Source organism: Xenopus laevis, chromosome 5L, assembly GCF_017654675.1.
Source record: "Xenopus laevis strain J_2021 chromosome 5L, Xenopus_laevis_v10.1, whole genome shotgun sequence".
Lineage (NCBI taxonomy): Eukaryota > Metazoa > Chordata > Amphibia > Anura > Pipidae > Xenopus > Xenopus laevis.
In genome coordinates, this window is record NC_054379.1 from 82,522,301 (window position 1) to 82,548,889 (window position 26,589).

General features: G+C 38.2%; 1 protein-coding gene across 5 annotated transcripts; it reads left to right on the top strand.

Moving 5' to 3' along the window:
* Positions 1–11,112: 11,112 nt before the first annotated feature.
* On the top strand, positions 11,113–23,802 carry bend3.L (BEN domain containing 3 L homeolog). 5 transcript variants are annotated; one of them, XM_041563003.1, is made up of 5 exons: positions 11,113–11,925; positions 19,074–19,140; positions 19,366–19,448; positions 20,393–20,598; positions 21,205–23,802. In XM_041563003.1, the coding sequence occupies exons 4-5, from the start codon at positions 20,545–20,547 to the stop codon at positions 23,449–23,451; spliced, it is 2,301 nt and encodes a 766-aa protein (XP_041418937.1). In that variant the 5' UTR covers positions 11,113–11,925; positions 19,074–19,140; positions 19,366–19,448; positions 20,393–20,544; the 3' UTR covers positions 23,452–23,802. The 5 variants fall into 5 exon arrangements, with proteins under 5 accessions (XP_041418937.1, XP_041418936.1, XP_041418935.1 ...); XM_041563002.1 differs by having other exon boundaries at positions 19,366–19,422; XM_041563001.1 differs by lacking the exon at positions 19,366–19,448 and adding an exon at positions 20,155–20,291.
* Positions 23,803–26,589: the final 2,787 nt, after the last annotated feature.

The following is a 26,589-nucleotide window of genomic DNA, read 5'->3' on the forward strand; positions in this document are numbered from 1 at the left end:
TGGTAGCTTATCAATCTTATGATCATTATTTTGTAACTAAAAAAACCCTGTTTTGCAAAATACATGTATTAGCTTAGACATGAACTTATTTGTGAAACGGGGACCATTGAGTGTAGTTCCATATACAGGCCCAAAACTTTAGATCACCTTATCAGTTCCTACCAAAACAGGTAAGAAATCTAGGATCTATACACTTTTTGGCCAATGACCAATAGATCCAGTGTGTTTGGCAATTAAAGGAGGAAATTACAGGTAGCAGTCTAATCACCGTCAGCCAAAAGAAGTAGATAGTGGATACACTGATTTTTAATGTTTGAGCCGTAAACATGATGCCATATTTGGATTATTAACTGTTATGGCTGTAAAACAACAAATGAATGGCTAGGTCATTATTTGTCCTTAGTGACTTAAGTCACTTAAAAAGTCACTGACTTATTTATATATACGGTAAGTACTAACCCAGGAATTATTGGTAAGCAAAATACTGGTAAATGGAGTTTCTACATTTGTCCTCCAGAGCCTAAAATAATTAAACAGTGACAAAAGGTGGTGTTTGGTAGTGATGGGCGAAATTTCTCCCGTTTCGCTTTGCCAAAAAATTCGCGAATTTTGATGCCGGCGTCCAAATATTTTGGACACCGGCGGCAATTCCGGCGCTGGCAACAATTGTGACGCCCATTAAAGTCAACTGGCGTCTAGAATTGTCGCCCACGTCAGAATTGTCGCCGGTGTCAAAAATATTTGGATGCCAGCGAATTTTCGCTGGCAAATTTTTGCGGCAATTTTGCGAATTTATTCGCCGGTGGCGAAACTCGGAAATTCGCCAATTCACCCATCACTAGACTTTGGGTATTAGATTGCCTGATGCAATAACATAAGGGTAGAACTACACGGACGACTTGCAAGTGATTTCGGCAGATCTGACACGATGTGCCAAAATGCAGGCATCAAGTCGGATGTGATGGAAAATAAGGTAAGCTATTCCAATGTCAGATGCTGTAAATATATGCAGTGACTTAATCTATAGTTTTTAATTTTAATTTAATTATCAGAAAGTGATATGTATGTTAAGCATTCATATTTGGGTGTTTATTATACATTTTCAGCTTGTACATAAAAGCAATAGAACAATACAGCGTATAGACCATATAAATATATGCAGTGACTTAATCTATAGTTTTTGATAGTTAATTATCAGAAAGTGATATGTATGTTAAGCATTCATATTTGGGTGTTTATTATACATTTTCAGCTTGTACATAAAAGCAATAGAACAATACAGCGTATAGACCATATAAATATATGCAGTAACTTAATCTATAGTTTTTGACAGACGCATAACATAGATCATAACAGCATATACTCATAAACACAGGAAATGTAGAATTTATAACAATTCATTTATCACTATTAATATTACACTTCAGTTTATGATACAAATATAAACACAAGTAAAGAGTGAGATGAGTATTCATCATACTGGTATGGGTCCACTATGCTTTTTTGTGCAATTTTCTTCTTTTTAACCATTTAAATAAGCCTTTATGTGACAGATAGACCTACTCTAAGTAACTTTACTGTTGGTCTTAAAGGGATACTGTCATGGGAAAAAAAAAATTTCAAAATGAATCGGTTAATAGTGCTGCTCCAGCAGAATTTTGCGCTGAAATCCATTTCTCAAAAGAGCAAAAAGATTTTTTTATATTCAATTTTGAAATCTGACATGGGGCTAGACATTTTGTCAATTTCCCAGCTGCCCCTGGTCATGTGATTTGTGCCTGCACTTTAGGAGAGAAATGCTTTCTGGCAGGCTGCTGTTTTTCCTTCTCAATGTAACTGAATGTGTCTCAGTGAGACATGGGTTTTTACTATTGAGTGTTGTTCTTAGATCTACCAGGCAGCTGTTATCTTGTGTTAGGGAGCTGCTATCTGGTTACCTTTCCATTGTTCTTTTGTTTGGCTGCTGTTGGGGAAAAGGGAGGGGGGTGATATCACTATAACTTGCAGTACGGCAGTAAAGAGTGATTGAAGTTTACAAGAGCACAAGTCACATGACTTGGGGCAGCTGGGAAATTGACAATATGTCTAGCCCCATGTCAGAATTCAAAACTGAATATAAAAAAATCTGTTTGCTCTTTTGAGAAATGGATTTCAGTGCAGAATTCTGCTGGAGCAGCACTATTAACTGATTCATTTTGGAAAAAAAATGTTTTCCCATGACAGTATCCCTTTAACCTTACTGCACTTTCCTCTGGCCTTTAACTGAATATGCAATATAATTGTCAGGGTTACTGACCCCAGGAACCAAAAAAATAGATTGACAGCAAGGCTTCACTTTTATTCTATTCTTATATTTATTGATTACTTTATTGCTTGCCATTACTTTCTATTCCTGCCTTGCAGTCATCTTTCATTATTTCTTCCAAACTGCTGCCTGTACAGTAATTTAACCCTAGCTTAAAGCATTTAAAGGGGTAATTCACCTTTAGGTTAACTTTTAGTATGTTATAGAATGGCTAATTCTAAGCAACTTTTTAATTGGTCTTCATTTTTTCTTTTTTTTAGTTTTTGTATTATTTGCCTTCTTCTTCTGACTCTTCCCAGCTTTCAAATGTTAGTCATTGACTCCATATAAAAACAAATTCTCTAAACAGCTAGGAACTCATATCTATGACTGCTTTTTCTTACTTACCTTTTTTTCAGGCCTTGTCCTATTCCAGTCTCTTAGTCAAATCAATACATGGTTGCTAGGGTAATTTGGGCCCTAGCAACCAAATTGCAAAAATGACAAACTGGAGAGCTGCTGAATAAAAAGCTAAATAATGGGAAAAAAACACAAATGTTAATAAAAAATTAAAGCTAATTGTCTTAGAATATCACTCTCTACATCATATTGAAAGTTAATTATAGATGGACAACCCCTTTAACTTCCAATCTTGCCAGGGTAATTTTAAGGTCAAAAGTTGCACATAGATTTTTTTTTAGATTTTTGAGTATATGGGGTACACAAATAAGAGTGAACAGTGGGAGAACACTGATTCCATCTATCATCTTAATAGAAGTTGATTTAACAGGTAAAACAATAAATATCTTTCTCAAGGATTCAGGCATCCCTAACATTTCCTATGTATAGTTGGCATATTACAAATATGAACCACATTATACAACCAATCATTTTTCAATAACTGCGCAGACGGTGTATACAGACGCATAACTACAGTGCGCTGGTCCCCCCGCCTGGCACACTCCGATCCCCATCCTCCCACTCACTTCCTGTCCTGCCTCTGCCCCGCCCACATTCCACCCACTTCCGTCTGACTTATTTCCCCCTTCCTTGCCGGTAAGAGAGAGCGGCTGGGGAGGAGGGTTTTTTTATTTGCTATAGAGGAAGCAGACCCCACAGTCCGGGCCCCCCTGCAACTATGGGGGCTGCTTCCTCTACAGTTACATCACTGTGTATATAGTATAACACAAAAAGGCCAGGCATTAATTCATTTTTTAATCTGTCATCCAAGCAGTAGCTTCAGAACAAAGCAGCCAATATACTGTACTAGATATATACTGCATCTATCTATCTATCTATCTATCTATCTATCTATCTATCTATCTATCTATCTATCTATCTATCTATCATTGTTCTATGTATAGATGCATCCAATACCTGTTCACAACCCCCCCCCCCCCCCACACACACACACAAAGACACAGAGCAGTCAGTGTGATACAAATGTGACCTCTAGTGGTTATAGCATGAATAGTGCACTCAAATGTCAGACTGCCCATCAGCAGTTAGTGGCCTCAATATGCAGCCACATAGCTGTCTAGGGATACTGGGAATTATATTTCTCATCAGCAAGAGGGCAGGTTTGGCACAAGACCTTTTCATTGTCTCTGTGCTTTCATATGTTTGTAGAAGAGCAAGTCAGTGATGACAGACATTGCTGCTACATTTACATTCATATTTTGAAGAGGTGTAAATTGTATGAATTTATATTTCTTAATGAGGAGTATATTCTGATATACTCATAGACATTTAGGGTCAATTGTGGTCATATTGCTATGTTTTAATAATGTCTGTAGAACATTATCCCATAGCATCTGCCCCAGTGATCTCTGTACAAAACTGCTGAGACATTTGTGGCATGAGAATCAGAAGGGGTTCCTAAAGTATATTAGAGTTGCCTCTCCATTATTTTAAAAAACTACTCTTCAAAATATTAATGTACTAAAACGTTACCTATAGGTCATGTTGATTTTTTGTTAATAGGCCTGTTTTTGTAAGTTACAAGATGTTCCTAAACCTGACCTGTTTTGCCAACCTGACTGTCCTTTCTCAACCTGTTAGAGTTTCTAATACTAACAGACTACTGCAGCAAAAATGTGGCAGCCTCCACATGGAGGAACACAATATAAGGTTGGTTAGTATTTTTTTAGATTCACATTATATGGCAGCTTTGAAACCAGTGTAATCAAAATTTAATAATCAGCCATGTAACATCAGCTCATCTGACTGGCAAACCTCACTGTATCACTGATACTTCTGACAAAATCCAAGATGGGGAGCTTCTGTGACAACTGTAAAGACCTGGATCATCACTACTACAAAAATGTTGAAACTTTTGGCTGGTACAGTAAGTTCAGTATATAAAATACGGTTTATTCTACCCATATTCATTTTTAGTGTTTTGTTTTTCTTTAAGACTGGTACGTCTTGACCTGGTTCCATTCCCTTGGTCTCCTTTTCAACTGCTTTCTGTATTGCTCTTTCATTTTCTCTGCCTTCATCACCTTTACTTCTGTTATTACCTTGTGTGCTTGGAGTTGTTGGGTCAAGGGCACATGTGCTTTGATATAATTGAGGTGTGGCCAAGGTGTATTAATCATGCATGCATGGAGAATTTTCTTTTCATTAGGGCCCCATTTTACTGGTAGACAGGGCTCACGGCCCAGGGGGCATAGATGACCAGTTGGTTTGCCACTTTGCCACTATTTTACTGGCCTGCCCAGTAATAATGATTCTTGATGCCAATGTTATATATAGAAAAGAAATATAAAGATAGGAAGCCTTTTTTTCTTTTTCCAGAAACAATAGCAACCCTAGAGACTGGTGGGCTAATCTTTCAGGCCTCCGGGGGGGGGGCGGCCTTAGTAAAAAATATATTTTTTAGTATATAAAATAATAAAACATAATAAAAAATATATTTTTATAACATCAAGTCTGAGAGCAGAAATTTCCCTAGCTGATTTACAGCAGTGCTGTCCAACTGGTGGTCCTTGCATTAAAATCTGGCTGCTGTGACTGTTTACCTTGTGTAAACTTTAAAAGGTATCAGATTAACTGGCCCCTGCATTGTTCACACCTGCGATTCAGACTGTAAATCCCTGCATTGTTCATACCTGTAAGAACCTGCATTGTTCATTCTTCAGACTGTAAACCCCTGCAATGTATATCTGTTCACACCTCATACAGTACTGTACTGTTCACAGCACCAGGCCAGGCTGGCCAGGCGCCTTAGGCAACCATGGCCAGTTGCAGCTGTCAATAGGTGCACGCATGTGGGAAAAATTCGCAGAAGGACGTACATGCTGGCCAGAGTGACCAGACTAGAGGTAGGAGGTAGACACGGTGCTTCCCTGGCACCCCCCAGCTTTGCGCCTAAGGCATGTGCTTACTGTGCCTACCCCTAGTTCTGGCCCTGACTGTTCATCTTAGGAGTAGTTGCCTGCCTGGTCCTGATGGATTTCTCTGTCTTCTGCCCTGATTTGCCTGCTCTGCTCTATATTGACTGTGTGTGCCATACCCTGCCTTCCCTATGCTGTCTGTGGGAGGTGAGCCTGGTGGGGTTTGATAGCATTTGCAAATAGTTGTTAGGGGGTCCCTATGGTGTTTAATTATGTGCTGGTGGGGGGTTGTTGTGCTATCCACAGAGGAGGATATGAATTTAAAGAAAATGTCTTAATATGACATGAACTATTTTTTGCACGAGTGATGGGAGACATCCCTGCTGTGAACACCAACCATTTTGGTATTTTGGTGTGCTACCACCATTAATGTGGACATGATCTTAAAAGTTCTTGTGGTAACATGGGTGTGGTTTAAAGTGAGCATGGTTTAAAACAGGGCATGGTCAACACTGGCTTCCATTATCGGCCCTAGACCAGCAATATTTCAGCCTTTGGTACCACAGAGGTTGAACAGCACTGCCATACAGTATGTGTGATCCAAAGCCCATGCAAAGGCTGACCATCTTACTCACATAGTACCTCAATTCTCAGTGTTTTTCTATGCAGCCACAGGGCAGGCCTATACGTGGAAATGATGCTGGGAAGCTACAATTTATTTAACTGTTGACTGTTTTTTCCCCTCAATAAAAGGACTCTCTTTACTATGATTTGTGCATTTACCCTAATGAATACAATGGTGCGAGTCCCACAGTATTCAACTACACCATATGAAAGAAATTGCTTCTCTTCATATTCTGTTCCCTGGACCACATCAGTAGCGCACAGCCCCAGGGTTTCCAAATGTCCCAGCATACGGTTCACTTGTGGCTTCATTGGGAATTCCTCCTGCCCTGTTATATGTTTAACAGAATGTACAGATTACATACCAGCCATTCTCATGTTACAGATGTGAGTAACGGTATGCCTTCATTTAGCAGTTAGATAAATGTTACTACAGGACTATTAATATTTTTAGACCCCAACAGGAAATGTATCAGCAGAACATCATCCTCGAATATCATCCTTTCATTCTGTTTCAAAAGAGATGTGGGTGTTCTGGGCCCTGCACCAATTTCCTTTTTATGTGATGTTTCTAGCTTCAATACTTCTGAATGAGGGGATGCCATGTTCCACTTCTGCCAGAGCTGTGTGTTTTTCATGTGCCCGTGTATCTGCTGCACAATGAATCTTGTTATGTTCCAAAGCATTCCTGACATTAGGCACATGTTGTGTTGTGTCTTCTTTACAGAAACATGTATAAGCTGCATATTAAATAAGTCAGAACTCTTGTTATTTTGCACTAATTTTGACAGGGTAAATATGCTGGTAAGAATGGTGCAGCTTTAGAAAATGTGTTTGACAAGATTGATGTACACAGTGGATGTATAGTCTGTTGTTTATTATAGTGATGTTTAACCACATTGTGGCTCCTTATAAAGCAATTTTTTATGATTAAAAGTGATTTTTTTTTACCTGCACCTGCAAGACTAAACTCGGATTCGAAGTAAAAAACTTCGAATTTCGAAGTGTTTTTTTGGCTACTTCGACCATCGAATGGGATACTTCGACCTTCGACTACGACTTCGAATCGAAGGATTTGAACTAAAAATCGTTTGACTATTCGACCATTCGATAGTCGAAGTACTGTCTCTTTAAGAAAAAACTTCGACCCCCTAGTTCGCCACCTAAAAGCTACCGAACCCAATGTTAGCCTATGGGGAAGGTCCCCATAGGCTTGGCTAAGTTTTTTTGGTCAAAGGATAATCCTTCGATCGTTGGATTGAAATCCTTCGAATCGTTTGATTCGAAGGATTTAATCGTTCGATCGAACAATTATTCCTTTGATCGTTCGATCGCAGTATTTGCGCAAAATCCTTCGACTTCGATATTCGAAGTCGAAGGATTTTCATTCCCAGTCGAATATCGAGGGTTAATTAACCCTCGATATTCGACCCTTGATAAATTTGCCCCTAAAACTACAAATCTCTAGTCTAAGGGGCAGTTTTATTAAGGGTCTAATTGAAAATTCAAATTTTTTTAATGGTCAAAACTCTCAAGTTCAACTAGGGAGTTATCCAAATTTGATACAGGTTTTTTAAAAAATTCAAATTCAATTTTCAAGATTTATCATACTCTGGCCCCATAAGAATTCAAATTCGACTATTCTCCACCTAAAACCTGCTAAATTTCTGTTTAAGTCAATGGGAGTGGTCCAGGGATCAATTTGGAGAAGTTTGCAGCCTTCCTGACCTTCGAGGAAAAACTTGAATCAAGTTTGATCTAATTCGATTCGAGTTTTTTGGGTTGTTTCAATTTGTCTGAGTTGAAAAAAATTTAAAATTATGCTAAAAAATATAAATACCTCATACAATTCCAGTTTTTCTGACAATTCCTATTGAAAAAAAATCCAAAACCTCTAAAAGTCTGAATTGATTTAGAGCAGTCCAAAAAGATCAGTGCAGCATCTTTTGACTTCTATATGATGTTGATAACTTTTACCTGGCAAAGTTTTGTATTAGTGTTTTTTTTTTCATCATAAATCTCCTGTTTTGAGAGATTTTTTTTTAAAAAAACAAGAACCAAATTTTTAGAGATTGGGAGGAAAATTCAAATTTTGATTGCTAGTAAAAAGTCATTACAATTTTTCAAAAATAAAACATGATTTTTTTTTTCAGTATCACCCATAGTACCAATGTGGGCTACCAGCTTGCTCTGTATGGTTGCTTGGAGGACTAAAAGAAGTCAAAAAGGGAAGTTCAACTTTAAATATAATGCAGATAGCATGATAGTAGCATTTCAAATCAGCTATTGCTGTGTGGGGCTGCAATCTTTGTTCTGGTTACTTTTTGTTATTTCTTTCAAAGCACTGCCTGGTTGATAGGGTGACCTGTACCCCAGCAAACGTATAACTGCCAAAACCCCTGGGAAAGCTGTGGAACAAAAAGTTAAATAATTCAAGAAACAAATTGAAGACCAATTACAAATTGTCTCAAAATATTATATTCAGCTCCTTAGCACTGTGCTATCAATGGGCATGTTAAATGACTCTGTAGGCTGCAGCTCCAACAGACATCACTATGCTCAGTTCTTTCTATGTTGCCTTCAGATTTTAAATGCAGAAGGGAAATCGCTTTCCTCCAGCTCATCACAGCTAAGTCCCTCCATTAGTGGATCCTGTCAGTGATCTGACATAGACCTGATATGCTGATTACAGAAAGCTTTTAATTCTAAGGGCATTTACACTTGTGCTTTCTGTGCATTTGACATATAGTAGGTTTGAGGGCAGTGTTTATTGATTCCAGTGTTTTCTGCCAGTTGTGTGTTCAGATTTATGTTTTTTGCAGCCAGATTTTAAATACTACAGTTAAAACCTGTCAAAATCATGTAGAAGTCAAAGGCAGATGTCCCTTTTACGACCAAAACATGTCTTTGCTCCATGATTTTTGAGTTTTTTCGACACTGGCTTTTGCACGACAATGCGACAAGTTTGAGAAAAGTCTCAGTTTCTGCATCTTTTTTCCCGTTCGTGCCTTTTAAGTTCAGATCTTTTGAAAAATGAATGACATTCATGGAAATTCGTTTATTTGTGGTTTCATAAAAAATAGAAAAAAAAGATTTTTAGTAAATTCCCCTCTAAGTTCCTTTAAAGAAGCAAACATTTATGAGCTATACATGTGTTTTTAGTGAAAGTATAGTGATCTATTGTCATTAAAAGAATATTAGATTGACAAACTTTTATTGTTTCATGAATACAGTGTATTTGTTTGACAATTTAAAATTTATATAGGTTTTTGGCATTTTGCTGGCACTAATTATGCCAAATTCAGAAACTTTTTTTTCCAGCACTTTGGCATTAAAAACATGTATTGTGTTAAAAATGAATTGTATACATAACTGTGCATTTGTTGGTCAGTGTTTTTCTTGCATGGCATTTTAATTCAATTTAAAACCAATGTTGTCTTAAAACTGTTTTTGTGAATTTCCTCATCTGGGTCCTATAAAAAGGAAAATGAGACCCTGCCACAAAAAATTAATTTTGTGCTTACGTGATTTTCCATTTCTATGCATAGTTCATAAACAGGTTATAGCACCCTCATGGTGCACAATAGCTTTTGGCTTACAAAAATGGTTGTTGGTCTCTATGCTACAAAATCTACAGTGGGGAGGGTCAGCCGGTGGCACCAATGCTTTAGTCAGGAGACACTTTATCCAAGAAATGCAGTGAGGTGCCAGGCTATGAAAAATAAAACCAGAGGACTGCAATATAGGGTTTACCTTGATATGGTTGCTTGATAATTTATAATAATCATAAACTTGTAAATATAAATCTCCTGTTTTTGACAACGTATGCACTTGCACAAATACTAAATTGGTTATAAAACTGGGGGAAGGGAATATCAATTGATCAAACCTCTTTTACAAAGTTCCTATCCCATTACGGTCCATTTCATAAATGACAGTGATGCTTGAATATTTTGGCATAAATATGATCTAAAACGGGTTATTTTTCAGATATCCTAACACTGGATAATAAGAAGCCATTTAAAACATAATGCTTGTTTATTTATTAGGGGAACATGATCCAAAGTTACATATTGGTGTGATCAAAGTATTTAAACGCGTTGTAACTGGTGTGCCCCACTCAGGTGGCAATAACTGCAATCAAATGTAACTATTGATCAGTCCTTCACATCGGCTTGAAGGAATTTGAAGCAATTCTTCCTTACAGAACAACTTCACCCTAAGGATGTTGGTGGGCTGAAAAACAGATCAAGCTTTAGGTCATGTTTATGCAATAATATTGTAGATTCAATCAGGTTCACAAACTTTCAAGCACCGCTGTGATAACCTAGTTGTGTTTTTGTACTGTAGGAGGAAAATGGAGTACATAAGGAAACTGGTGTAGAGAAAGGAAAGGCATTGGTTCTTTAATATAATGCTCTTGTAGACAGTGCCCTCCTGGAATTTAACCGAGACCCTCATAGCTGCAAGGAAGATTATAGGGATGCCCGGATCCAGGAATTTTCCAAATCCAAGCCCCTTCATTAGGATTCAGATTTGGCTGAACAGAATTGGAACCCTAAATATCACATATTTAAAAGAATAGCAACATTTTCCGTATGTGCTCCCCAATCGGTGGTATAACTACAGAGAAAGCAGACCCTGCAGCTGCAGAGGGGTGCAGGAAATTTAGGGGCCTCATGAGACCCTAATTCATATACAATTTCAATAAATATTGGTAAAACAGGTCAATCTCTAGACATTTAGGGAGCCTAAAAGATAATTTGCTGTGGGGCCCGGTAATTTATATTTTTACGTCACTGTCCGCATTCTAGTTTCAGCTCAAGCCTCAGGGATACGTGGGAGATTGGGAAAGAGCACTCAGCACGAGGTAGCACAGCCTGGTGCATTTTTTTTGTTGGAAAAATGGGAGTGCTGGTCTCGGATAGGAGCTGTGTGACTGGAATCACTATGGGGTGCCCAGATAACACACCATGCTCTGACCCATGCTCCAGCTCACCAGATTTCAGGATTATTTAAAATTTTAGAATGTTACTTAAATAGGGAAAATTGTGTGGAATTAAAAAGGTGGGATTTATAAGACATTATCAGTGGAATCAACGCAGTTTCTAGGGTATGGACACCGGGCAAAACACCTGCTGCAGCCACTTTCCAGTCAGTGAGAGCAGTGGGGCATTTGGTCGCTTCCTTGCTGACAGATACACTGATAATGGCGCGGAGGGAGACACAGTTACTGTGGATATTGTGCAGCAAATCTAAGTGCCGTGGTGGAAGTAAGCAGGCCAACAACACGGGGATCTAATGTTGGAGAAGCAGCATTGGAGAAAAGTTTGGAGCAGAGCGCTTGCTGTAGAGCACGGTCAGTACTGGGAGCCCAGGGAGACTGTGTCCTTGCTCAGTGGAGAGAGGGCAGGGGGGCTGTTCCCACTGCAGCCTCTGTCTCCCTGTGTCCTTCTGCGGAAATGACACACACGGAGTCCCGTCACGTCACGCGAGAGCGCACGGACACGCAGCACACAAAGACATAGAGGCTTTTCGTGGGGGGGAGAGGGAAAAAAACACGGCCCGGTGCTCAAGATGAAGCCGGCAGCGGAAGGCTATTAGTGGCGCGGCCGCCGCTCGGAAACTTTGCAGCAGCAGTAGTGGAGATCGAGGACTGGGATCCCGACTTTCTCTCGGGTAAGTTCTCTCCCTTGCTGCCTGGCTGCGCGCTCCCGTGCTCCCCATCGCTACGCATTTATCCTTCTTATACGCTTCGCCTCTTAAAGGACCCGCATTGTCGCTTTGCCTCTGTAGAGGCTGCTGGCCAAAGTAACTGGCCAACTAAGCGGCGGAACGTGATTGGTGGGAAGGGCAGTTGCTTTTTTCAAGGTCTTGTCGTGCTGATGTTGTCTGTGGGACCTTGACAAACTAGCAGAGCAGCTCCCACATCCATGGCCAGCCACAGTGGGCCTATTAAAAGCAAGGAAAGTTGTGGGTATGAGTTACATTGAGCAGCTCTGTAGCGCCAACAATCAGTCAGGTGTGGGGATCTTTTTAGTGGTGATTATTATCCTTTAGAGAGAACAGGCAGAGAAAGTTCCCATGAATCTTACAGGGGGTTCCTCATTCACATCAGTTACTTTCCCAGCGGCGCTTAGTCAAAAATGGCTCAAATCATAAATTTGGAATTCAACAGCACATTTAGAGGTGGCCAAATCCTAAATGTCAGGCTGAACTGAATCCATACACTTAGTTGCAGATTTTTGAAAATGTGAGATTAGAGCTCACCACAGAAAAATTCACTCACGTTCTATTCATGCCTAGGGGATTTTTAGAATTGTATTTATCAAGGGGTGAAAGCTAGAGTTCATTATTTGATATATACAATTCTAAAAATCCCATAGGAATGAACAGACAGTAAATTAATTTTTCTGTGGTGAGCGCTAATCTCAATTTTTCAGAAATCTGCCCGTTAAAGTCAGATGCTCAAGTTTTTGTTCACAATTGATGCAATTTTACATTTCCCCCCCCCCAAATTTGAATATCCAAAGGAAAGAAAATAATATGGTTTACGTTGGTGCCAAAAAATCTATATAGGTACTACTACAAAACAAATTAGTGATTCATAATCAAATATTAATGAAGTTAATCATTGGGAATATACTCCGACTTACACCCTAGGACTGGGGTGAACTGTAAGTCAACATTTCAAAAGAGAAAAATGTGAGTGTCCCCCAAAATAATGAATCAATCAATTAATTAAAAAATTGAAAAATTTATTAGGACATCAGAGCAAGACCTAACGCGTTTCATGCCTGCTGGGGCACTTACTCGTAGGTACAATAAATTTGAACCTATGAGTAAGTGCCCCAGCAGGTACGAAACGCATTAGGTCTTGCTCTGATGTCCTAATAAATTTTTCAATTTTTTAATTAATTGATTCATTCATTATTTTGGGGGACACTCACATTTTTCTCTTTTGAAATGTTATCCAAAGGAAAGTTCACATATCTCATCTCTGATCTCTCCAAATACACTCCTTCATGCAACCTTCGCTCTGCTTCTGACCTTCGTCTCGCTTCTCTCATCATTTCAGCCCATTCTCACCTACAAGACTTCTCTTGGGCTTCTGCTTTTCTCAGGAACTGTCAGACTCTCCTTTTTTCCAAACTTTCAAATTCTCCGTAAAGAGCAAGGAAAGACTACACACAATAAGGAGTGCAGGGATAGGCGTACCTAATTGCAGGCTAACAGTGGATTAATTTCGCTGAAGCATGGCTCCTTTTAAAAGATTCGTAGCCAATTATTTTCAAAAAGAACAAAGATTTACAATAACTTTACCCAAAAACTATTGCGTTGGTCTCAAGACCAAAACTTCCACACATGCGCAATAGGTATTCTTTTGTTTCTGCGCATGTGCACATCTTATGTTTTGTGAATGCGCTTTTGTCCCCTGGCAGGCAGGGAAAGTTTGCACAAGCACAGATGAACAGAAAGGTTTGGTTCTGGCAGACACAACCAGTTCACAAAGGGGAAAACTACAAGGCGGAATGCCTGCCTGCATTTAGGTGTTCCCAAAAACAAAGTTAGCGATCTGGGAGAAGCGAATACTACTATTTAAATGGTGCATGAAGTAAAAAACATCTTTCCTTGCCCTTTAAAGACCCACCTGTTTAAAGAAGCTTATTTAATGTACCTTAATCAACCATTGCTGCATTATAAATCACTAAATTGTTTCTAAAAATCCTAACCTCTCATTTGTATCCTAACCTTTAGTTTGTAAACTCTTGTGTGTAGGGCCCTCTAATCCTATTGTACTCTGTAAACCCTTGTTTGTTATTCACCATTTATTCCCATTTGTTATAATCTAAGGTAAAGTACTGCGGCGCTATATAAATAAATGATGATGATCAAGGACACATTTTTTGTGAAGGATTTGGCATGTCGGCCAAATACAAAATAGATGGAATTAGTATATCTATCCCTACAGTCTGAGGCCCAAACTTTGAACCCATTCCTTATGTTTTCTACCCTAACCAGACACACACTTTCTCTTACACAGTATGGCTGGTATAAGCAGAAGCCAACTAACTGTATCAGTATGTTTTCTGTTTGTGGGAAGAAACTGGGGTACCCAGAGAAAACCCACACATACACGGGAAGAAAACCCAAACTCTGTATCAGGGTCAGAATAATGAAACCTAAGATTCTATAGGCTGTGCAAAATAAAAAATATTTCTAATATAGTTAGTTAGCCAAAAATGTAATGTATAAAGGCTGGAGTGGCTGGATGTCTAACATAATAGCCAGAACATTACTTCCTGCTTTTCAGCTCTCTAACTCTGAGTTATAGTCAGCGACTTGAAGGGGGGCCACATGGTACATATCTTTTCAGTGAGTTTGTAATTGATCCTCAGCATTCAGCTCAGATTCAAAAGCAAGAGATATGACCCATGTGCCCCCCCCTCAAGACACTGATTGGTTGCTGCCTGGTAACCAGGGTAACCAGTCAGTGTAAACCAAGAGAGCTGAAAAGCAGGAAGTAGTGTTCTGACTGACATGTTAGACATCCAGTCACTCCAGCCTTTATACATTACATTTTTAGCTAACTAACTATATTCAAAACATTTTTTTATTTTGCGCAGGCTATCTATTTACCCAGTTTTTATTTTTATACAGAAAAATTCCTTTAAGTGTAATTTGCTTGGTGTATAATGTAAAATTGCAAAAGCCACTATCTATAGTAGGGATGCACCAAATCCACTATTTTGGTTTCGGCCAAACCCTGAATCCTTCGCAAAGGATTCGGCGAAATACTGAACTGAACCCTAATTTACATATGCAAATTAGGGGTGGGGAATGGGAAAAATTTTTTACTTCCTTGTTCCTAAAAGTCACGTGATTGCCATCCCCACCCCTAATTCGCATATGCAAATTAGGCTTGGATACGACTGAATCCTGCTAAAAAAAAGGCTGAATCCTGCCCGAATCCCGAACCGAATCCTGGATTTTGTACATCCCTAATTTATAGTTAAGGGAGACATGCTGGGGCCTCCAGTGCTTCTATCCACTTTGTGTCAGAAGCCTGTGTCCCGAGAAACTTTATATTTGAAAGCACTCTTTACAGGCTTTGCCTTTAGCAAAGTACCATATCATCATGAGAGTTTTCCTTCAGATGGGGAAGTACTAAGGGTTTCTGTTACAGAGAAGGCTGCAAAAGTTATGGGGCTGCTAGAATTCTGCCTGACGTGCTGATTGTGATGGCACAGCCATTGTGCTGGAGGCACATTGTACTTTCATTTGAGTTTCACAAAAGGCTGTATAGTGTCTTTGCTGACTGGAGCCAGCTTTATAGGGGTCATATTTTAACAACACATGGAAAACATTGGTTCTGTGGAAATTTGGGACAGGATCAGGCGATGTACCTGTTGGTGTACTAATTTATTTAACTTTAGGCGCATGGCCTTTTGTATGCTGTCCAGCAAAGAACAGAGTTGGACAAAATGCAGCTTTCTGTCTGTCACTGCTCTTCATGTTGGGAAGTGGAAAGTGCCCTTTCTGACTTACATGGAGCAGTGACAGGCAGATCTTGAACTCTAAATACTTAAGCATATATATAGACCCGCTTAATATTAAAAAACTACATTTAAAATAAGCAGAACACTTTTTAACACAAACTCTGTTTTTCTTGCTGGATAAATTGCCCATTGACTTATGCTTAGAAGCGTTTACAATTGAAGTGTACTATATAGCTGTTATTTAAGTTACATCATCTATCAAAATCATGTCATTTTACTCATCTATAAGTAGCACTTCCTTATACACATAATCATGTTACAGCTGCGTAATCCACCTTGTACCAAGGACAGTGTGAAAATAACATTCTCAATTGATCTCTTTGTCACGGACAACTTAGCTGTTGGGAGTTATCAGTGACTGATGAAATTAGTAGTGATTTTCTAATATTGGTTCATTAAAGTTACAGTAGTTAAATGATTTTGAGTTTTTACGCAACAAAATGTCACTTTTACAGTCATACAAATTTAAAGTATAATCTGTCACTATGAGAAGTATATTGTAACACTCGAAAACATATGCTAGCGATCCGCAAAGGGCGTGAGGTTGTTTAAGTACACAAAAACAGCCTTAAGGTTTGGCTTTGTTAAATATTTGCATTCTTAATCCCTCCAGACAGTTTTAACCATTTTATAAAGCACTGCATATTTGTGTTTTTATTGGTATCTATATTCACTTTTTCAAAAAGGTCTCAGAGTAGACCAAAACGTCAGACTTCTTTTTAATAAAACTTTCATAATATTTATAAGACCTGAGAGTGCAGATCCTTTTTGTATTCTGTAGATATATATATATATATATGTATATATATATATATATATATATATATATATATATATATATATATATATATAGATATAGATATAAATGTGAAAGGGCTGCGGCACACACCTACTGGAGCAGAGACCCAGGTGCTAGTCAGAAATTTTTTTGTATATGTATGTAGAAAGCTGACGCACACTGGGATTTCTCAAAAATAAATCATATTTTATTGGATCGACGTTTCGGTCCTCACATGGACCTTTATCAAGATAGGAATAAAGTGCAAGTGTACATAATTATATAGACTCACCCACCAGTGAACAATCACCAAAACACATCAAGTGAATGTTTTAACCCTAGAAGACCCACAAGTCCAGCGAACATGGATGAATATATATTGGTCTGAAAAACAAAGTGTATATAACATTACAATGTATTACATAAAATGTATAATCATATTGTACAACAGTTTAAAATTGGTGTTAAAGGTAATGAAAATATTTATCTTAATAAAGTGACATTGCAGTAGATATAGTGTAAAAAGTGTCATAAAAAATTCTAAAAATGACTAAAAACATTATCAAATGTATCCATAAGACATAAGCTGTTGGCATATAAATATATTAATAACTGACTATCAAGAAAGTATGGAATATTTCATTATTTATAAAAAGCAAGAAAACGAGCAATATTCATTAAGACCCCTGGGAGCAATGGTGTTTAGCGTTCTAATCCAATAAACCTCCTTTTGCAGTAGCATGCGACCCCAGTCACCTCCCCTAGCGGGTTCAGGTACAACATCAATGCCCATAAATCGAAATGTTGGGAGATTATGCCCCATTTTTAGGAAATGTTGTGGTAGCGGTAGATCCGTTTTTCCAGTTTCAAAGGCTTTTTTAATGGAAGACCTATGGTTGCCCATTCTCTCTCGGAGGGTATTTTGCGTTTTCCCAACATATGACAAACCACACGGGCATGTTATGATATAAATGACATGTGTGGATGTGCAAGAAATACGGTGTCTGATCATAATCTCTTTTCCAGTATGTGGATGTTTGAAAGATTTACCTGGTAGCATGTATCGACATGTAATGCAACCTGCACACTTATAGCAACCTTTATTCAATTTACTTAAAATGTTGCCACCGGTCTCATAGCATTTAGTGGGATCTGTCTGCATAAGTAGGTCTCTCAAATTTGGTCCCCGTTTATACCCCCACAGCGGTTTTTGGGTAAGTGATTGGGATAATTTTTTGTCACATTTCAGGATTGGCCAACTTCTTTCTACTATGTTTCTAACCGCCATGGACCCCGTTGTAAAGCTGTGTTTGTGCTAGATGTTCCCGGGCTTTTGTAATGGATCTAGCAATAACATGCTGGCGGTAACCCCTATGTTTGAATCTATCTGCTGTGTCCACTATTTGACTTTCACGGATGTCTTCGTTAGAATTATTGCGCATAGTGCGCAAAAATTGCGAGAAAGGAACTGATTTTTTAGAATTAGGTGGATGGAAACTCGTAGAGTATAAAAGTGTATTTCTATCCGTTGGCTTACGGTATAGTTTATATCCCAATCCATTACTCTGTTTGAAGATTTCAACATCCAAAAATTGAATGCTCTGCATGTTATGTGTAACCGTAAATTTAACTGGAGAATTCAAAGCATTTAGCTGTTCAACCATTTTCAACAGATCTAGTACATCACCACGCCAGATTAACAGAATATCATCTATATAGCGTAGGTACAACAATAGAGATTCACCAAACATGGGTATAATGTTGTGTTGTTCATAATGGGCCATAAAACAATTGGCATAAGCAGGAGCCATTGCTGCACCCATCGACGTGCCTTCCCTCTGTAAATAGTATTGTTTCTCAAAACGAAAATAGTTCAATTTTAATGTCAATTCCAGAAGTTGGCAGATAAAGTCAATTGGTGGACCACTATATGTCGTAGAATTGAGCAGAGCCCAATGTACCGCTTCTATGCCTTCCTGTGAGGACCGAAACGTTGATCCAATAAAATATGATTTATTTTTGAGAAATCCCAGTGTGCGTCAGCTTTCTACATACATATATATATATATATATGCCTAAACACTATCTGAACCTCCAAAAATAAATCTGGATATATTTTTAACACCAATATATCTGATTTCACAGAGAGCAGCATTTTTGAAATTTTTCCTATTGATCCCCTATGAAAGTTTGCATATGCACAATAAAGAATTGTGTTTCTCTACTGCGCATGCACTTGCTCAGGGAGAGAAAGAAAGAACATCTAAAATGGCAGCACCAGACTCTGCAGAATGAATTCCAGGCTACGTCTGGTTTTTAAAAAAGAGGGCTGTCAGTTTAGTGTTCGCATAGATATTAGAATCACTGGGGAGTCTAATAAATTTGCACCCTGAGTGAATTGGCTTGCATTGTCCGTTAAGTGCATGTTCATTGATGCATTGCTTGGACTGACAACTGCTGTACTCTTCTTATAGTATTTTATCTTGCAGGGAGCTATGAAAATGAACCCAACTGAATTCCGAGAAGATAATAATAATGATGCGGATGATACAAAAGGTATTGTTCATCAAATTGTAACTACTGCTTTAGTAACCATACCTTTAATTGGCTGGGCAGATATCAAGACTGAAATGATTTGCCAATGAATGCAGAAAATAGTCTTCCTTATTTAACAAGTAACACCCCTTCCTAATTGTCTTATATTTATCTCTTAAGGGAACTGCCAACTTCTCTCTTTTCTATCCCTTACTTTAACCCTTTTGTTTCTTGGATTTTAAATAGAAACTCTAGACAAGATTCCCACAAGCAACACCTACACTGATGCAAATGTGCCATGATGTATGTTTAAATTTCGTTCCCTTCAGGTGAAAGTAGATACATTACTATAAATCAATTATCGTAATTTGGGCATTTATCAACCTTTCATTTCTGATGACCCACATAACCAGACTATTTCATAATGTGTAAACTGTTGCTCAGATTGAAAGGGCAACTCTACCCATTCTGTTCTGGTATAGTCCACTTGTGGGTATCATGCATTAGTAAGCAACTGTACCCTTAAACATTGAAGGTATCCTTATAAAAATAAATTCAATGTAACAGCTTCACTTTAATATACATGAAGCCTTTTTATGAAAACTGTACTTTTCTAGTAGTTTGTGCCACTGGATGAAAAACTGCCATTTTAAGTACTAAGCTCCACCCTATGGCTTGTATGAGACACTGTGCTCACACACAAACAAGAGTACAAATAATGCAAAGTTACAATGAATGGCAAGAGCTACAGAATCTTTTACTCACAGACTTTTTGCTATTATAGTTAGAATGGCTTTATTTCCTATCAGGAGGTCTCTAGGGGAGCACATAGATACATTTGGATAGATTATTTAATAGGGTACTTACTATTAATTGATTTACGTATTTATCATTAGGTAATTGTATTTAAAGGCTAATTTTACATCAGGAGTTTTGTCAATGTTTTATCAACTTTTTATTATGCATTTGGTGGGCTTGTGGTGTACAGAAGAGAAGTAACTTGTATTAGTAATGACCTCCCACACTCAATTCCAGTTAAAAATAGTGCCCGTTACCTCAGATCTGCTGGCCTCTTATGAACTTCATGACAAGACAAACCATGGTAGACCTTCAAACCTACGTGTTTTCAGTGACCTGCGTCTCTCTACATCATACTAAAAATTAATTTAAAGGTGAACAACCCCTTTAAATCCAATGGCTCTGTTTAGTAGGAAGTATCACCTGTATCTGTTGTACCCCTTTATAATATTGTTTTTCTGTCGATTTTTCTTAGTCACTGTTGTGAAAGTGGAGACATACCGTGAAGATGATTTGCTGGATTGTTCATCTGCTGTATCTGGAAGAAAGCATTTGTCCAATTGCACATTTATTGGACAGCCTGAGCCCAACAAACGAAAACAATCCTCTCTTATTTATGATGGTCACATGAGTGAGCCTGAAACTATAACAACTGTCAAAAAAAGACGACTTATTCCAGAGGTAATTTATTTTTTCAAGTAGCAATATCTTTTTCAGCCATCAACCAAGGACCAGTGCTGGGGTCTGTAATGATACGGGGAGAGCAGTACTCATATAAATGTAAAGACACATGGTACATTTAGTTGCTATTGACAAAACATCAGAAAATATTTTTCCATTGCAGTCTAAATTAATTGCAGTGATGAAAACATTACTCAATCGCACAAAAAAAGCTTCTTTCTGTATTGCTGTACAATTACACGATTGCTATTATACATTCATATTTTCAACTTCCTGATTGCCACAGACTGCAGTAGGACAATATTGAGATGTTTGTTCCCTTGTGGGAGGTGATTTTGCATGGACCACCAAAACTGTATTTAGCCATAAATATTACATATAGAGTAGAACCAGGAAAATGTAAAATCCAGCAACATAAAAATGGGTTCTACTGTATATGTAAGGTTATGGATACATGTGGCTGTTTATGCAAAATCACCTCCCACATGGGGGACCAAACATCTCAAAATATTTTCTTAAATGCAATATTAGTGCTTTTATGTCTTGGTTGCTTTATTATCTTGGTTATTTAGAAGTAATTATGATTTTATACATATTCTTTTGTAGAGTCTTCTTTTTACCACGAGAAACAAAGACTGTGGTTTGGCATCTCAGGCTAATGCAGACTTGTCAAGTACAAATTCAGATTATAGTACTACTTCTCAGTGTGAAGGGGAGGAAACTGTAAGTGAATTCACTTCATCATACAAGAAGCCTTTATATGGAATTTCACATAAAATAACAGAGAAAAAGAATCCAGTTACCTCAGATCTGCTGGCCTCTTATGAACTTTATGACAAGACAAACCATGGTAGTCCTTCAAACCTACGTGTTTTCAGTGACCTGCGTAAGCGCGACTCTTCTCCAGCTGTAATGACATCATCAGCCAGTGAGGAATCAAACATTTACTCTCTAATACAAAAAATGTTTTTTACCCTGAACACTCTAAATTCTAACATGTCCCAGCTTCATAGCAAAGTCGACCTTTTGTCACTGGAGGTGAGTCGAATAAAGAAAAAAGTCAGTCCCCAAGAGTTAGTGGCAGAGTTTCAGCCACCCCCAGAGTACCAGCTAACTAGCACAGAGCTGAAGCAGGTGATGGATCAAAGTAGCTCTGCTGGTGATCTGGCATGCCGGTTATTGGTTCAGCTTTTTCCAGAGCTTTTTGGAAGTGACGGTTATTCCAGGAACTGCAGCACCTGTGGCTGTGTTAACAAGACTAAACTTGAATCTCTTCACTTGCAGCTTATCCGAAATTACGTTGAAGTCTGCTATCCTACTGTTAAAAATACAGGTATCTGGCAGGTGGAATGTTTGCCTCAGCTCAATGACTTTTTCAATCAGTTCTGGGCTCAGAGAGAAATGGAAGACAGCCGGCAGAATATGCAGTCCTCTGGTTTCTTTGACACCCAATCTGATCCAAGTTCTCACTTTATTGAAAGTAAAGAACAAGAGGAAATTTCTTCTGTCGACAGAACTGATTCTATTATCTCAGAATATGCGCTAAATCCACAGGATCTCAATGAGCTTTTAGATGAAGCCTCTTCCCCTGGTGAATTTGCTGTGTTTTTGCTTCACCGGCTGTTCTCTGAAATTTTTGACCAAAGAAAGCTTGCTGATCATTGTACCAGAGAACTGGAGAATTTTGTTTTAGATCCCCATCGCTTGCAACTTATTCGCCGGTATACAGAAATTTACTTTCCAGATGTGCAAGAGGAAGAAGTTTGGTTGCAGCAATGTGTACAAAGGATTAATGATGAGTTGGAAAGTGTGTTGATAGATGGCAGTGAATGTGATGATATGGGGGACGATTGTTATGATTCCTCTAGCTTGCCTGACGACTTGTCTATTGTAAAAGTAGAAGATGGCATTGATTCTGAAAAACCTGGAAGAAGGTCCAAAAAGATATGGCTTGTGCCATTTGACTTTGACAAAATTGACATTCCACCTCCTGACTTTGAAGTTCCATTTCCACAGTTTATTCTCAGCAAGGAACAACTTAAAAACATATACGAGAGCAGCTTGTCTATTGGAAATTTTGCCTCACGATTGTTAGTTCATTTGTTTCCAGAACTCTTCACTCCTGAAAATTTGAGGAAGCAATATAACTGCAGTGGTTCTCTTGGGAAAAAGCAGCTTGATCCCATTCGTGTAAAGCTTATCAGACATTATGTACAAATACTATACCCAAGAGCAAAAAACGATCGAGTTTGGACATTAGAATTTGTGGGGAAGCTGGATGAGAGGTGTCGCCGTAGGGATACTGAGCAGAGGCGCTCTTACCAGCAGCAGAGGAAGGTTTATGTGCCTGTGCCAGAGAGGAGAGACTTTGTACCTTTTGGGATAAACCCAGAAAGATTTAGAGATCTCATTGATGGACCACCCTTGCCTCCAGAACGCAGCTCAAAAGACTTTTGTAAAATACCTTTGGATAAGATTGTTGTCCCTTCACCTGAATTTCCAGTGCCTTCTATATATCTCCTGAATGATAAAGAAATCAGGGACATAGTACAGCAGAGCCTCTCTGTTGGAAACTTTGCTGCCAGGCTGCTAGTGAGACTCTTTCCCGAGCTCTTTACCCCAGAAAATCTTAGGCTGCAGTACAATCACTCTGGTGCTTGCAACAAAAAGCAGCTCGATCCTATAAGACTTAGGCTGATACGGCACTATGTAGAGGCTGTTTACCCTGTGGACAAGATGGAAGAAGTATGGCATTATGAATGTATTCCAAGTATTGATGAAAGATGTCGGAGGCCAAATAGAAAGAAATGTGATATACTTAAAAAAGCTAAGAAAGCAAAAAAGAATACCTGATCAAACATTAGTAAATTATTAGCGTGTAGTAGACAGGTAAATAGTGTTACATTTTTCTAGTTCCTTTCTCACAAAATGTGTGTATATAGTATGCAGAAATGTGAGACTGACTGCAAATTTGCACTCATCTGGGAAAACATCCCATATTATTCACTGGTAATGTTTATTGTTGTATTACTCAGGACTTCCTGAGCGACCTTTTTTTTAAAAAAATGTAAATCTTTATATTTTAATGCAAAATGCTTTCATCATTTCTGTGTTTTTTTCTTCCACCCCCAAAAATGGTCATAAAATATTTATTTACTTCAGGTAAATAAAAAACTTTAGGTCAGTCTCATCTGGTGCACACATGAAACGTTTCTATATATTTTGTTTTTTATGTTAATGTAGTTACATACACTGTATAAGCAAAGCTTGCCAGTTGCACGTCGTATAAGATTTCAGATCAGTGTCATTCCACGAGTAATTATAATGCATGGAAATGATGCTTGTGCTAGTAGGGTTCCCTCATATGCAAGAAATATTAATCAAGGTATAATCAGAGACTTGCCCATCAATAAAAAAAACATAGCGAGGCAGGATTTTTATCTTAATTTGATGGCATTCGATGAATAAATCAACTCAGGGTGTTAAATATTTATTTTACCTTAAAATGGCCTTTCCTGATTGAAGTTAGTCCAATGAGACCTTTAGAAGCTATGTGGGTTATCCCCTAATTATGCTCTCCTCTGTCACAGGTATATAGCAATTTGGATAAATGTGACAACATTGTGTGGATCTTATTCGCTGTCCTGTGTAGCAAGTCAGTATAAATTCACTTGTACGGGGACACCAAGCAAATCACTGGAGCCTTTATGCCCAAGCAAATACTACCTCTTTATTTGTATGCAAATATTTCATTCTTGAACCTTTAACACAAGAACTCTTAAGTAGACAGTATGAGGATCATTTATAAACAGTTATTTGCTCCTGGGCAGTAACCCATGGCAACCAGACAATTGCTTTCCATGCTCAACCTGCAGCTGGCTGAAAAAAAGCTAATCACTGATTGGTTGCTATGGGTTATTTCCCAGGTGCAAATTTGCCCAGTGGTTATAAATGAGCCCCAGTGAGTTCTGTTTACTTCATATTCATAGGAAAGCACAGGGTTTAATGATCCTCTGTCTGCAAAATTCAGAAGAACACTATATATCTAACAGACACAGCCTATACCATAATTGCACAGAAGCATTTACAGGAAATGATGTCCTGCAATGTTATGCCTTCATTGGTGCCTGACACCAGGCTGTATTTGGTCAATTTTGGCCCCACATATAGGCCATAGGCTGCCAACTTGGGAAGGAGTAGTATTGACCCATGTATGGCCAACTTTACTCTTGTGTTGCTAAAACTCATTTTTGCATGGGGAGTGTCGTTCCAGTGTATAAAATGACTGCATTACCTTCACCATCTGTTGCTTATACCTTGGGTGTGTAGGAAATGGGGAACATGTGAGCAAGTTAAGTCCAGTGGGTGTCTGCCATTTTATTTAAACTGGTATTTTAAGCAAATCCATGGTAACGTTAGCCAAGGAAATCAGTACATTCCCATATCCTATATGTAACAGGAATACATAAAGAGGGAATGTTCTATACACAGGTTGAAAATAAAATAAACCGCATTGCAGACCTATGTAGAAATACAATACACAAGAGCCATGAATATTTTGTAAATTATATCCTTATAAACGGTGACTAGTGATGTCATCAGTTATAAACGGTGAGTAGTGATGTCATTTTTGTCACATGACTCACTAAAACTTGTGTATTATAATAAATAAATTACCCCTTGTTGGAAAATATGAGGATATTAGAAGTAACCTTGGAGTTCCATGATCTGTATAAAAACACTCGGTCTTTGGCCTTGTGTTTTTATATGGTCATGGAACTCCTCGTGACTTATAACAACCTTATATTTTACAATAGGGGATACTTTATTCACTATATATTGTATACAAGAGCCCGTGTATAAAACAATGTTGCATGTAATGAACACCTTTTCATGAAAAATATGCTTTCCTAATGCTATGTGCCATTGGGTTGTCCAACCTCAATTTTAAGTAATAAAGTCCCTCTTTGGTTTATATCTTCGGTACATGCTAGTTACATCAGCCAATGCATGCACTGACACAAAGAACATCATTTTTTTCTTCTATTTTAACATTATTTAGCTTTGCAAAAAGACATAAATCGTACGCTATAAAATTTGATCCTGCTTGTAATCTCTGATCAGATGAAGTGGGATGTCTCGTGTAGTGTTCGGTTCTGACAGTCTTTGTCGAGTCAGATAAATGTCCTATAGAGTATAGTATTTGTTCATATATAGGTATGGGACCTGTTATCCAGAATGCTCGGGACCTGGGGTTTTTTGGATAAGGGATCTTTACATAATTTGGATCTCCATACCCTAAAGGGATTCTGTCATTATTTTTATGGTGTCATTTTTATTTCTAAATTACACTGTTTACACTGCAAATAATTCACTCTACAAACTCTAAAATGTAATTCCTGAACCAACAAGTGTATTTATTTCAGTTGTAATATTGGTGTGTAGGCAGCCATCTCAGGTCATTTTGCCTGGTCATGTGCTTTCAGAAAAAGCCAGCACTTTAGGCTGGAACCGCTTTCTGACAGGCTGTTGTTTCTCCAACTCAATGTAACTGAATGTGTCACAATGGGACCTGAATTTTACTAGAGTGTTGTTCTTAGATCTACCAGCCAGCTGTTGTCTTGTGTTAGGGAGCTGCTATCTGGTTACCTTCCCATTGTTCTATTGTTTGGCTGCTGGGGGGGAGGGGGCAATATCACTCCAACTTGCAGTACAGCAGTGACTGAAGTTTATCAGCGCACAAGTCACATGACTGGGGGCAGCTAGGAAACTGACAATTTGTCTAGCACCCCATGTCAGATTTCAAAATTAAATATGAAAAAATCTGTTTGCTCTTTTGAAAAATGGATTTCAGTGCAGAAGTCTGCTGGAGCAGCACTATTAACTGTTTTTTGAAAAAAACGTTTTCCCATGATAGTATACCTTTTAAGTCTGCTGAGAATTATTTAGACATGAAATAAACTCAATAGATTGGTTTTGCTTCCAATAAGG

Bases quoted from the DNA above. Each gene is read 5' to 3' on its own strand.
- bend3.L (XM_018263340.2), top strand. From the start codon at position 19,080: ATGAAAATGAACCCAACTGAATTCCGAGAAGATAATAATAATGATGCG. The intron at 19,141-20,392 runs GTATTGTTCATC...GATTTTTCTTAG, and splicing joins TGATGCGGATGATACAAAAG to TCACTGTTGTGAAAGTGGAG. The intron at 20,599-21,204 runs GTAATTTATTTT...ATTCTTTTGTAG, and splicing joins AAAGACGACTTATTCCAGAG to AGTCTTCTTTTTACCACGAG.